The sequence below is a fragment of the Microcebus murinus genome, chromosome 23, assembly GCF_040939455.1.
Source record: "Microcebus murinus isolate Inina chromosome 23, M.murinus_Inina_mat1.0, whole genome shotgun sequence".
Taxonomy (NCBI): domain Eukaryota; kingdom Metazoa; phylum Chordata; class Mammalia; order Primates; family Cheirogaleidae; genus Microcebus; species Microcebus murinus.
Window position 1 is genome coordinate 14,260,025 of NC_134126.1, and position 12,139 is coordinate 14,272,163.

Consider the following 12,139-nt stretch of genomic DNA (forward strand, 5'->3'; position numbering starts at 1 on the left):
TATGTGCCTTTTACAATTAACACCTGCTTATCATATTTTCTATTATAATGCTCCATCTATATTATATATAAAAAGGTACCAAACCTATATATAAAAGGTACCAAAACTACATTTTTCTTATCTCTACTGCTCTTCATATCACTTATTAAGAAAACCTAGATGTAAGACTATATTAAAATATATTCACCATTTTCTCAATTAGAAAATCAAGCAAAATCTCACTATATTTTGATGATTATAATCAATAGTATTTTGCTGAACTAATTATGGATAATAAGGATCAAATATGTAATTTAAAAAATTTACAGCCTTCTTGGGAATCCAACTCCTTATTTCTGGGTTGATGTTAAATTTATTATAGATAAATTAACTATTTGACTATAGTAGTAGTCTACTATAGTCAATAGTAGACTATTGACTAGAACAAAATCGTGGGTACTATTAATCTAATTAGTTAATTAATTCAAGAGTGTCTGCCAGTCTTTTTAAGTTATGGTAATTAATTATGGTTTTGAAACCAGATTAGGGGTATGGTATATTTTTTTATCTGAGACACTTTGTACATGACTGGTGACTGTAAGATTTAAGGAAATATACTACTCATGAGGCTGAGGCTAGAGGGTATCTTGAGTCCGAGAGTCTGAGGCCAGTATAGCAAGATCCCATTTCTTAAAAAACAAACAAACAAAAAAGATTCGGGGAAATATATAGTTGAATAAATACCTACTGGTACATTCCGATTGATTATAAAGTCAGAGTTTTCCTATCATGGGATTAAAATAAGAACAAAAGACTACATTATAGTTCAGTAACTACTTAGTTAATAACTGAATAATTATGTATATTATTTGTTAAAATATGTGACAGGAAAAATTTAGTGATAGCAAGTATTATTGAATGATTAAAGTCCTTTAAAATTTGATTTAATTGTGTATTTTTGTCTCTATGAATCAGGAGTTGGAAAGAGAGAGGAAATTTTGATTACTTCTGAACCTTCTCGTGACAGTTTTGTAGTGTCCAAAGCTGCCGATGTGAAACTAATGCATCTATCGCTGATCCAACAAGGGACGGTGGATGGCATCGTGGTGGTGGAATCTGGCCACATGACTCTAGAAAACTGTGTGTTGAAATGTGAAGGGACAGGAGTGTGTGTTCTTACGGGGGCTGCTTTGACAATTACAGACAGTGAAATAACTGGTGCCCAGGTATTGCATTCTATAAAAAGTATGGCTTTGTATGACTATAGATAACAACTTTGAGTGATATTTTCTGTTTTTTTAAATTATTACTATTTCCAAATATTAAGGGGTACACAAGTTTTGTTACATGGATGATATACCCTATAATGCTGAAGTCAGGGCTTTCAGTATGCCCACCCAGGATAGTGTTCATTGTATCCAGTAGGTAGATTTTTTATCCTTCACTCCCTTCTCCCCTCCCCTCTTCTTAGTTTCCAATGTCCTTTACATCTTTTCGTGCCCCTTGTTTAGCTCCCATTTACTGAGAACGTGTTGGTTTTTCCATTCCTGAGTTACTTCACTCAGGATAATCATCTCCAGTTACATCGAGTTGCTGCAAATGACATTGTTTCATTCCTTTCTGTGGCTCAGTAGTACTCCATGGTGTGATATATATATATATATATATATATATATATATACATATATATATACATATATATATATGTATATATATATATATATCACATTTTTTTTATCCACTCATGCATTGATGAGCATTTAGGTTGATTCCATAGTTTTGCAGTTGTGAATTGTACCGTGATAAACATTTGAGTGCACGTGTCTTTTTGATAAAATGATTTCTTTTCCTTTGGGTTGAGTGATCTTACATACAAACGAAGGATAACAATTTCTTCATCTTTGAATGGAATTATAATTAAACTTTGAAACTGGAAGAAATCAACAAAATGAGGAGAAGTAGGAGAGGGTCATAGTACATTTAGGAAAAGTAAACCACCCAGGACCAAAGTAAGGAATTATTATCTTTAAGTGTGATTTTTAAAGCATCTGGAAATCAGTGGCTATAAAACCAATCAGGAGTCAGTTGTTTGATGGTTTATTTAAAGAGAAGTAAATATTTATAAACTATTGACATTACTGTTAGGTATTGTGATTCATTCTGACAGCTTCTAAATAATCAGGACATAGAAAAAATTTGAGTCTGCTGATAACACTCGCAAGTCCTTCAATGGAAGGACTGAAGAGTTGAATGAGAGAAAGGATTAAAGAAGTAGAAAAACAAGAGCATCCTTTTAAGGAATGACTTTTTCTTAATTTCCACTAAAATGAGGAAATATACTTTAGTAGTATCATGAGAAATTGACAGTAGATATAAATTTTTATGACTATTGAAACAATTGCCTAAAGTGGGTTTGGACTCTTTTCTAAAGAACTCATTTGGGTGAAAGAGTAAGACTATATGACCTCAAACTTCCTTCTAGGCCTAATGATTCTCTAAAAGATATTTTGTTTTCACCATTTTTAAACATTATCTCTGCAATAAATTGTTGCATGCATGATCATGTATTTTCATGTAACTTAGCATTTAGCTTGTATATAGCTAAATTTAGCTTAATATAGACAGACTAACAATTTTCAAGTTTAAAGAAAATTTGGGACTAGGTACAGTGGCTCACACCTGTAATCCCAGCACTTTGGGAGGCTGAGGCAGAAGGAGACCAGGAGTTAAGACCAGCCTGGGCAACAAAGTGAGACCCCCGTATCTACAAAAAATAAAAAAGTTAACCAGGCATGGTGGCACATGCCTGTAGTCCTAGCTGCTTGTGAGGCTGAGGCAGGAGGATCTCTGGAGCCCAGGGGTTTGAGGATGCAGTGAGCTGTGATTGCGCCACTGCACTCTAGCCTGAGTGATGGAGACAGGGGAAGACCATGTTTCTCAAAAAAGAAAAAAAAAAGAAAATTTTGGAGAGGGATTTATGTGTTTTGTAAATAACTTTATTTGCTTTTAATTTACAGGGAGCTGGTGTTGAATTGTATCCTGGGAGCATAGCCATTTTGGAAAGAAATGAAATTCATCACTGTAATAACCTGAGAACTAGTGACAGTTCAAAAAGCACCTTAGGTGGAGTTAGTATGAAGGTATTCTCTTATTCCTTAATATAGAAGTGTTATAAGAATTATAAGTAATTATTATATAAATGTTAAGATATTAGTTTTAGTCTTAAAATTTAGTTTTTTTTTGTTTTTTTTTTTTTGAGACAGAGTCTCACTTTGTTGCCCAGGCTAGAGTGAGTGCCATGGCATCAGCCTAGCTCACAGCAACCTCAAACTCCTGGCTCAAGCAATCCTCCTGCCTCAGCCTCCCAAGTAGCTGGGACTACAGGCATGCGCCACCATGCCCGGCTAATTTTTTGTATATATCTTAGTTGGCCAATTAATTTGTTTCTATTTATAGTAGAGACGGGGTCTCGCTCTTGCTCAGGCTGGTTTCGAACTCCTGACCTTGAGCAATCTGCCCGCCTCGGCCTCCCAGAGAGCTAGGATTACAGGCGTGAGCCACCGCGCCCAGCCTTAAAATTTAGTTTAAATGTTATTGATTTGGAAAAGAATAGTACAAGTAATAATTAAGATATAGTTAAATGATGGCTGATGGGAAACAAGTTTAGCTGTATAATTTAATATTCAATAATTTCAACTTAAACTCTTAACAAATACACTTTAAATTTGAGAAAGTGGATAGGATTTGATCTTATAAAAATATTTTATATTTTACATTGATCAGATCTATAATACATTTTGGAAACTAAAGCAAATTAAGAGAATAATAATATATTAGGAAACACTTTGTCTTACTTTCAAAGTTGTGTAAAATGATTTAAGCTAACCAATTAAAACATTAATAGCAATAATGCATAGGTGAAATGTCTTCCCATTCCTTTCTGCTTCTATAAATCCTGTTTTTCCAGGTCCCTCTCTAGGCTTGTGTAGTTAATGAGGTTTTATGTTTATGAAGTTTCTTCTTAGAACTCTACATTCTATTTCTTTGTTTTATGAATGTACATTTTGTCTCCTCAAATAGATTATAAATTACCTAAGGGCAGGAATTATATACTACTAGTAGGCCTCCCACCCAGCATGATTTTGGACACAAAGTCAGATAATTGGTTGGAAAAAAGGTACAAATGGTAAATGGGGGCAATTTTGAAATCTTTGATTTTTCTTAAACCATTTTTTTCTGTTCTTAAGTATTTCTCAATTTTTCAGTGGTTCTCAAATATTAGCATGCATCAGAATCACTCTTGCAGAGAGAGGCCTACCCAGTTTGTGATTCAGTAGGTCTGGGGTAAAGCCTGAGAGTTTGTTCCAGTAGGTTCCCAGGTGATACTGAGACTGCTGGTTGAACGCACACTTTAACAATCACATTCCTGCTACTCAATGAGAGCTATGGATCAGCAGCATGGGCATCACCTGGCAGCCTGTTAGAAATGCAGAAATCGAGCCTTACCTCAGGCCTACTGAGCAGAATCGGATTTTTAGCAACATCCTCAGGTGATTTATATACATATATTAAAGTTTAATAAGCATGGTTCATAAAAATCTGACAAGATCTGGCCCCTGCCTTCTCCAGCCTCATCTCCTTCCACGCCTCCTCTCATTGCATTATATTCAAGCCACACTGACTTTCTCTGTGTCCCCAGAAATTATTAATCTTGTGTGGCTGTTGATACGTTTACCTGAAACACTTTCTGGAGACCTTAAAGTGGCTGCTACCTCATTATTTATAGCTGAATGTAATTGTCCCTCTTCAAAGAAACTGTTACTATAAAGAACACTCTAGTTAAATGGTAACCCCTCCCCAACCAGTCATGCTATCACATTGCCCTATTATATTTTCTCCACATCACATATTATTTGAAATGATTTATTTTCATGTTGATCTTGTTACATTATAAAAGGCCCAACCGCATGGGCTATTGCTGTATCCCCATCTAGAATTAGTTATTCTTATCAATAGCTGATAAAAATAAATTGAAAACTTCATTTAATATTTTCTCATTGAATATTTATGTAGTTAATATTACATTAATCGCTGTCGAGAAAATAGTATATGTTCAAAACTGAGAGTCTCGGTTGTTTTAAAAAGAACACCTTAACCCAAGAATAAGTTCTAGAGTACTTTTATATATTCATTACTTCATATTTTCTTTTTATAAAGATGATTGAAAAACTAATTTCCTCAAATAATTTAACAGTTTCTTCCAGCTCCCAAATTGAAGATGACTAATAATCATATTTACAACAACAACGGCTACGGAGTAAGCATTCTTCAACCAACTGAACAGTTTTTTATTGTAGCAGAAGAAACTTTGAACAAAGGAGCTGCTTCAGGAGATAAAAAAGATGATAAAATGCTCTCCAAAGTGATGCAAAATCTGAATCTGGAAATGAATAATAATAAGATAGAAGCAAATTTAAAGGGGGATATCAGAATAGTCACAAGTTAAAGCATTTGGATTAATGTTAAAGTTTTATATTCTCATATCCCACCAAAATGGTAGTTTAAATTAAATTGAAAGCTTATTTAATTAAAATACTTAAGCATTTTAATACTTTCATTGAATGATTTATTTTAACATATTTTTAAAATAACAGCTTTATTGAGCTATAATTCACATGCCATAAAATGCACACTTTAAAAAGTGTATAATTCAGTGGCATTTAGTATATGGCACAACCATCATCAGTGTTTAATTCTAGAAACGTATATGGCTTTAAACATCGTTTTTTCAATCCTCCTCCAATAAAAAGTATTAAATGTTCTATTTAGAGTAGATAAAATGAAGTTTATAGTCAATTCCTAGTTATCTGTGCTAGTAACTGGAATAAGGTAAAATAGGATTAAGTTCAACAGCAAGAAACAAGGAAATCCAAAATAATAGAGGTAAATATAGAAATGTATTTCTCCCTCATATTCAAGAAGTGCAGAGGTACTCAATATAGGGCTGATAGATGTTCCATGTTGGCACTCAGTGCAGGTAGGGCTGGTAGGTAGGTAGGTGTTTTGTGTTGTCAGAAATTCAAGCTTCTTGTATATTGTTTCACTGTTGTATGGTTTCCATTAAAAATCACCACATGGTCTAAAATAGCAATTGTTGACCAAGCCATTATGTCTAAATTCCAAGCCAAGCAGAAAGGATAGGACCTTTCTACAAAGTTGCACACATTATATTAACTTTCATACCTCTAGCTCGAGTCTCATCACGTGGCTACACTTAGCTGCAAATGAGACTGGGAAATACAATCTTTGCATTGGATGTTCATGCGTCCTCTAAAATAGGGAGTTAATTTCCTAAGAAACAACAGATAGTCTTTTTCACAAAGCAGAGCTTATACTGAGTTAAGGATATAGAAAAAGCACTCAGGCTCAAATACTTAATTAAAACTTTTACTTTTACTTCTTCATGTTATCTGAAATGTAGCAAAGGTGACCCTCAATTGCCATAGGGAATCTTTGGGGGCTGAGAGGTGATAATTTATTTTTAAATGCATGCTGTTCTTCAGGGTTTTATTTAACTGTCATTTTTTTTCTTAAAATCTGTAGGCAATTCCATAGGTTTGTTTATACACAGTCCTATTTACACAAGGTCTCTTTATCTTGTTATAAAAGATAATTCCAGGGATTGTCTATGGGGGCTTTAACAAGAACAATCTTTCCATAATGAATTTAATGAGCAGTAAAGTGAGAATTTTCCTTTCCAATCCTCTTCCCCTAACTTCCTCAGTTTTTGACTTCAGAAAGAGTAGGTGATGGGCAAAGATAAGATCTTTGAGCGTGAGCAGAAAAAGCAATAGCCTTGTGTGAGCAAACCCACTGGCTAACTGCCTCCTTTCTGTTGGTGCTATGGGTTTCCAACCAACTTCTCTTTGCCAGGCCAACTTCTGAATACAATGATAATTGTTCTTTCCTTTTCTCACAGCCTTAAAACATGCACAAAGCATTTTTAAGATTTTCTAAGAATTTTGATATTTTGTAAAGTTAATTTTTTTCCACCTACTAGATATTTATGTATTGTCGTTTTCTACTGCTGTCATAACAAATGACCACGACCTTTGCAGTGTAACACAAATGTATTAAAGTTCTGTAGGTCAAAAGTCTGACATGGGTCTCACTGGGTTAAAATCAAGGGGTCCACAGGTCTGCATTCCTTTATGGATGCTCTAGGAGAGGATTTGTTTCCTTGCTCATTTGAGTTGATAGAATTCAGTTCCTTGTAGTTGTAGGATTGAGATCTCTGTTTCCTTATTGGTTATCTGCTGAAGGTGCCAGTTTCTAGTTGGTGATTTTTCTCGGATCATGGCCTCCTTCCTCCATCTTCAAATCCAGCAAGTGTGGCCCACTGGTCTCTCTTCTTTGAATCCCTCCTGCCTCTTCTGTCTTGTCTCCCTGGCCCACTCTTTTGTCTCTTCCCTCTTCCACTTTTAAGGATTCATGTGAATAGGTTCAGCCCACTTGGATAATCCAGGATATTCTTCCCATCTAACGGTCATTGACTTTTTGTTTTCACAGTAAAGCCCAGCCTCCTGGACAACATAGCTACCGCGTTTCCCTGAAAATAAGACCTACCCATAAAATAAGCCCTAGCAGGATTTCTAAGCATTTGTGCAATAGAAACCCTACCCCGAAAATAAGACCTAGTGATGGCTATGCAGTGCATCTGCACAACCCATGCATTTCGTTGGAGCGGTAAAGAAGACGAGCAGCCCTTCTCATCTGCCCCATGACAGCTCTATTGCTCCACATGAGAGACTGGGGCCAATGGTTCTAAAGGAAATAAATAGTTGCAAGAAATTCAGGATGGAATTCCGGGTTTGGAGAGTTATGATGATGTTCCAGAAGAAGACGACTTAACTATATTTGAATAAATGTAGATTGTTGTACCGTACTTAAAAAAAAAATAACACATCCCCTGAAAATAAGCCCTAGGGTGTCTTCCTGAGGAAAAATAAACACAAGACCCTGTCTTATTTATGGGGAAATATGGTAACTCCTGGGCTCAAGCAGTCCTCCCCCACTCAGCCCCCAAATAGCTGAGACTACAAGCATGCACCACCCCACCTGACTTTCAAGGTCCTTAACTAATGACATTTGCAAATCCCTTTTGCTAGGTAAAGTATGTAATCACAGGTTTCAGGGATTAGGACATGTACATCTTTGGGGACCATTATTCTGCTCACCACCTCTTAACCAATTTTCTAGGTTAAGGGAAGGTAAATCCTAACTCTACTCCTCAAATGAGATAGAAGAAGAGTTTCCAGCTGGGTGTGGTGGCATGCACCTGTGATCCCAGCTATCTGCTCAGGAGGCTGAGAGAGAATAATTTGAGCCCATAAGTTCGAGACCCCCCCCCCCCAGGAAACATAGCAAGACCAGTCCACCCCCTCTCCATCCTCCCCCAAGAAGTTTCCTCCCCCAACTATCCAATACATATCATATACATTTAAAAGAGATTCTAATTTAGAATATTTCTGTTCTGCCTTTCCCTTTGACACACATACCTGGCTTTCCACTAGAGTGTAAATTTCTTGTAGTATAGACACTGGATCTAAGTAACCATTATATCCCACTCTGTATGGGGCATTGCAAGTAATAACTGTTGAACAGCTTTTAAAAATACTACTAGCAGGTATGTACTTGTATAAAAGACTGAAGTGAGATTTCATCATTCAAAACTTTTTAGGACAGTTTCTCACTGGTGCTGGGTATGGAAATGTTACTATTCTAGAGGTGAAGATTGCACAAATTGAGGTCAGAAGAGTATACCTTGGGAATGAGACGGAAAGGGACGAATTAGAACCCTTTTAGCTTTTTTTTTTTTTTTTTGAGACAGTCTCGCTTGTTGCCCAGGCTAGAGTGAGTGCCGTGGCATCAGCCTAGCTCACAGCAACCTCAAACTCCTGGGCTCAAGCGATCCTCCTGCCTCAGCCTCCCGAGTAGCTGGGACTACAGGCATGCACCACCATGCCCGGCTAATTTTTTCTATATATTAGTTGGCCAAGTAATTTCTTTCTAATTTTATAGTAGAGACGGGGTCTCGCTCTTGCTCAGGCTAGTTTCAAACTCCTGACTTTGAGCAATCCGCCCGCCTCGCTTTCCCAGAGTGCTAGGATTACAGGCGTGAGCCACCGCGCCCGGCCCCTTTTGGCTTTTTGTAATGGGCTGGCAGTGGGAATGGAGATTTCCTTCACTCCATTGCCATCCCAGTAGCAGCTAAGGTAGAGCCTCAACTGAAGAGCAGAATGGGAAGCATGGCATTAGAGCCTCTTACCAGTTTATGAAGTAGCAGTGAAAGTAGTAGGTAGCTGAAAGGCATGCCTAGGCAGCACAAGATACATGGAGAAGTTTATATTATTATAGAAGCTGCTCCTAACTTGCTATTCTTTGTGATATCCAAGTTGGGAGATACATGCATATTATCACATAGATTTTACAGTTATGTCAGGCAGAAAGCAATATTTAACGTAAGTTATGGTTGCAGCAATTGGACCAGTACAGGTGTCCTTAAACTGAAGTACATAAATAGGCTTCAAGAATCTGAATTACCTGCAGATAATTAAGTAAAAATACATGTGTTTTGGTGGAGAGTCCATAGCTTTCACCATTCTCTAAGAATCTTCTCATCCCTCAAAAGCCTAAGGCCACTTAACTAGAACAGTTCCTTTTTCATATTATCTAATTGTGGCCTGAACAACTATTTCTCTTTGAGGCCATTGGCAGATGGTATTAGGATACTAGGTTAATTTCAAAAAGCTTAGAACAATTAATGGCCAAAAATAAATTTTATTAATATTTAGAACAGGTTTACCTAATCCTATTGTGCTTTCTATTTTAGAGCTATAAAAATTTCAGTCACTTGATATTAAGATAATTACTAAAGTATGAATAGCTACCAAGTATTTTACTCTTACAGATTAACATGGAAAATATTTTACATATTTATCAGTTGAGACACATTAAATAATGAATTATGTAGCCTACTCGTTTATCTTTACCTTAATTTCTAAGTTTGCAAGAAATATGGAATTTCAAAGTTTAAAAATTTCTAAAGTGCTTCCATTTAAAATAAATCCTAGGGTGACCAATTCGTCCCAGTTTGCCCGACTTTCCCAGTTTTTAGCTCTTCTGTTTCCACAAACCAGTCCTGGGCAAAGTGAGGAAGTTGGTCACCCTAATCAGTTCCCAAGTAAAGACTCTTTTCATGTATTTTCTTAAAAGCTAAATTATCCCTAAGATAGTACAGTATGATAAATTCAGGTGACCTTTGAAAGACTCAATAGCAGATTTTCCCCACATGGTCCAGAAATCTTCTCCTGAGACAAGTGTTTTGGTCTGTGGTCCAGCCAGGCTAGAGTGCAGTGGTATTATCATAGCTCAATGCACCCTCAAACTCCTGGGCTCAAGTGATCCTCCTGGCTCCACTCCCCAAGTGGTAGGATTATAGCCACCACACCTGGCCTGGAAATCTTTACTCCATGTAATGGGACAATCTATAAGTATCAAAGGTATACAAATAAAACTTTTAAAAAACTTTCCTATCTTCTATACAGTTCTTCAAATCCAAACCTTTTATGTAAGTATGGTGGAATTCAGGAACCCTTTTCTCAGTCAAAACCAAGTCGTGTCAGTTTCAATCCAATTGGAAATTCCATTTCTGGTTTTATTATTCTCCTGTACTAAATCTGTTTCCAGATTCAGAGGGAGGGAAATATGTGCTTGGCAACAGTTGACATTTTCTTTCTAGTTGTCTGGGTTGACCCTGAGGCGGACCAACTGTTCATGTTCTCCTGATCTGTTCTTATGACACAGGTGATGTCCAGAGGATTTGCAAAGCAGCTTCATAGTACAGGATCCCATCAAATTGTAGCTGCTTGCTTGAGGTCACAGTGCCCACATTCTCTCAACACAGAGAGCTCTGAAGCATGGCTTCCGGTAACTGAGACAAGCTTTTTCTTCCAGTTAACTTCTGATCACTCTCTGGGACCAAAGGATATTTTCAATTCTCTTTCACACCATTGTCAGCTCCAAAGGAAATAGCTGGGTTGTCACTGCCAAAACCCCCAAGCTTACAAGTGCAGTAAAGATCCCAACTATATAAGCTGCCAACCACAGACAGTACAAATCAGGGCCACTTTCATCCCTCTCTAAACTGCTAAAAGGACAGACCAAATTGTCAGTACCAACTTACTACAACTGCAAACCCAGTATAATTTTGGTGGGAAAAGAGGTGAGCAGAAACACTACATGTTTCCATTTATTTTTCCCCTAAATTCTCTCCTCATTTCCAGCACTTTTCAGTTCCTGAATGGGAGGTGTGTAATCAGCTCTCATTTCGGAAGAACTTTCTAGTCACCTCACACTTGTCACAACAACCTTTAAATTGAATACTGTCTTTGTTCTAGGCAGATTGTAAGGGGATGGTTAAGAAAGGAAACACCATACTGGTTGATGCCTCAAAGTGGTAAAGATGACATGTATGTGTCTGCCTCCAAATTCTAAATTTTATGCATTGGCGAAGCATCACTTACCTTTATTCTTCACCTAAATATAATTTTTGAATTACGTGGATTATGTTGACTTTAATTTTTATAGTGGAAACTAACATAGAAAATGTTGATGTTGGTCTTAGATTTTTCAAAGACAAAGCTTGGGAGAGGCCGGGCGCGGTGGCTCAAGCCTGTAATCCTAGCACTCTGGGAGGCCGAGGCGGGCGGATTGCTCGAGGTCAGGAGTTCGAAACCAGCCTGAGCAAGAGCAAGACCCCGTGTCTACTATAAATAGAAAGAAATTAATTGGCCAACTAATATATATATATATATAAAATTAGCTGGGCATGGTGGTGCATGCCTGTAGTCCCAGCTACTTGGGAGGCTGAGGCAGAAGGATTGCTTGAGCCCAGGAGTTTGAGGTTGCTGTGAGCTAGGCTGACGCCACGGCACTCACTCTAGCCTGGGCAACAAGCGAGACTCTGTCTCAAAAAAAAAAAAAAAAAAAAAAAAAAAAAAAAAAAAAAAGCTTGGGAGAAAGCAAAAATGTTTAGCCGTACTTAGGTCAAAATAGATTCAGGCACAGAGAGGTCCATGTCACTTATGCACGAGCCAAT

At 37.1% G+C, this 12,139-nt stretch overlaps 1 protein-coding gene across 2 annotated transcripts in view; it reads left to right on the plus strand.

The window, feature by feature from the left end:
* SHCBP1L (SHC binding and spindle associated 1 like) overlaps positions 1-7,985 on the plus strand; it is a 34,619-nt gene extending 26,634 nt beyond the window's left edge. Inside the window, exons 8-10 of one of the 2 annotated variants that reach the window (XM_075997032.1) lie at positions 955-1,205; positions 2,997-3,119; positions 7,549-7,985. In XM_075997032.1, the coding sequence (XP_075853147.1) occupies positions 955-1,205; positions 2,997-3,119; positions 7,549-7,551 (377 nt within the window). In that variant the 3' untranslated portion in view covers positions 7,552-7,985. Of the gene's footprint in view, positions 1-954; positions 1,206-2,996; positions 3,120-5,233; positions 6,125-7,548 lie in introns of those variants that run through there. The other variant, XM_020284428.2, reaches the window with a different exon arrangement.
* Positions 7,986-12,139: the final 4,154 nt, after the last annotated feature.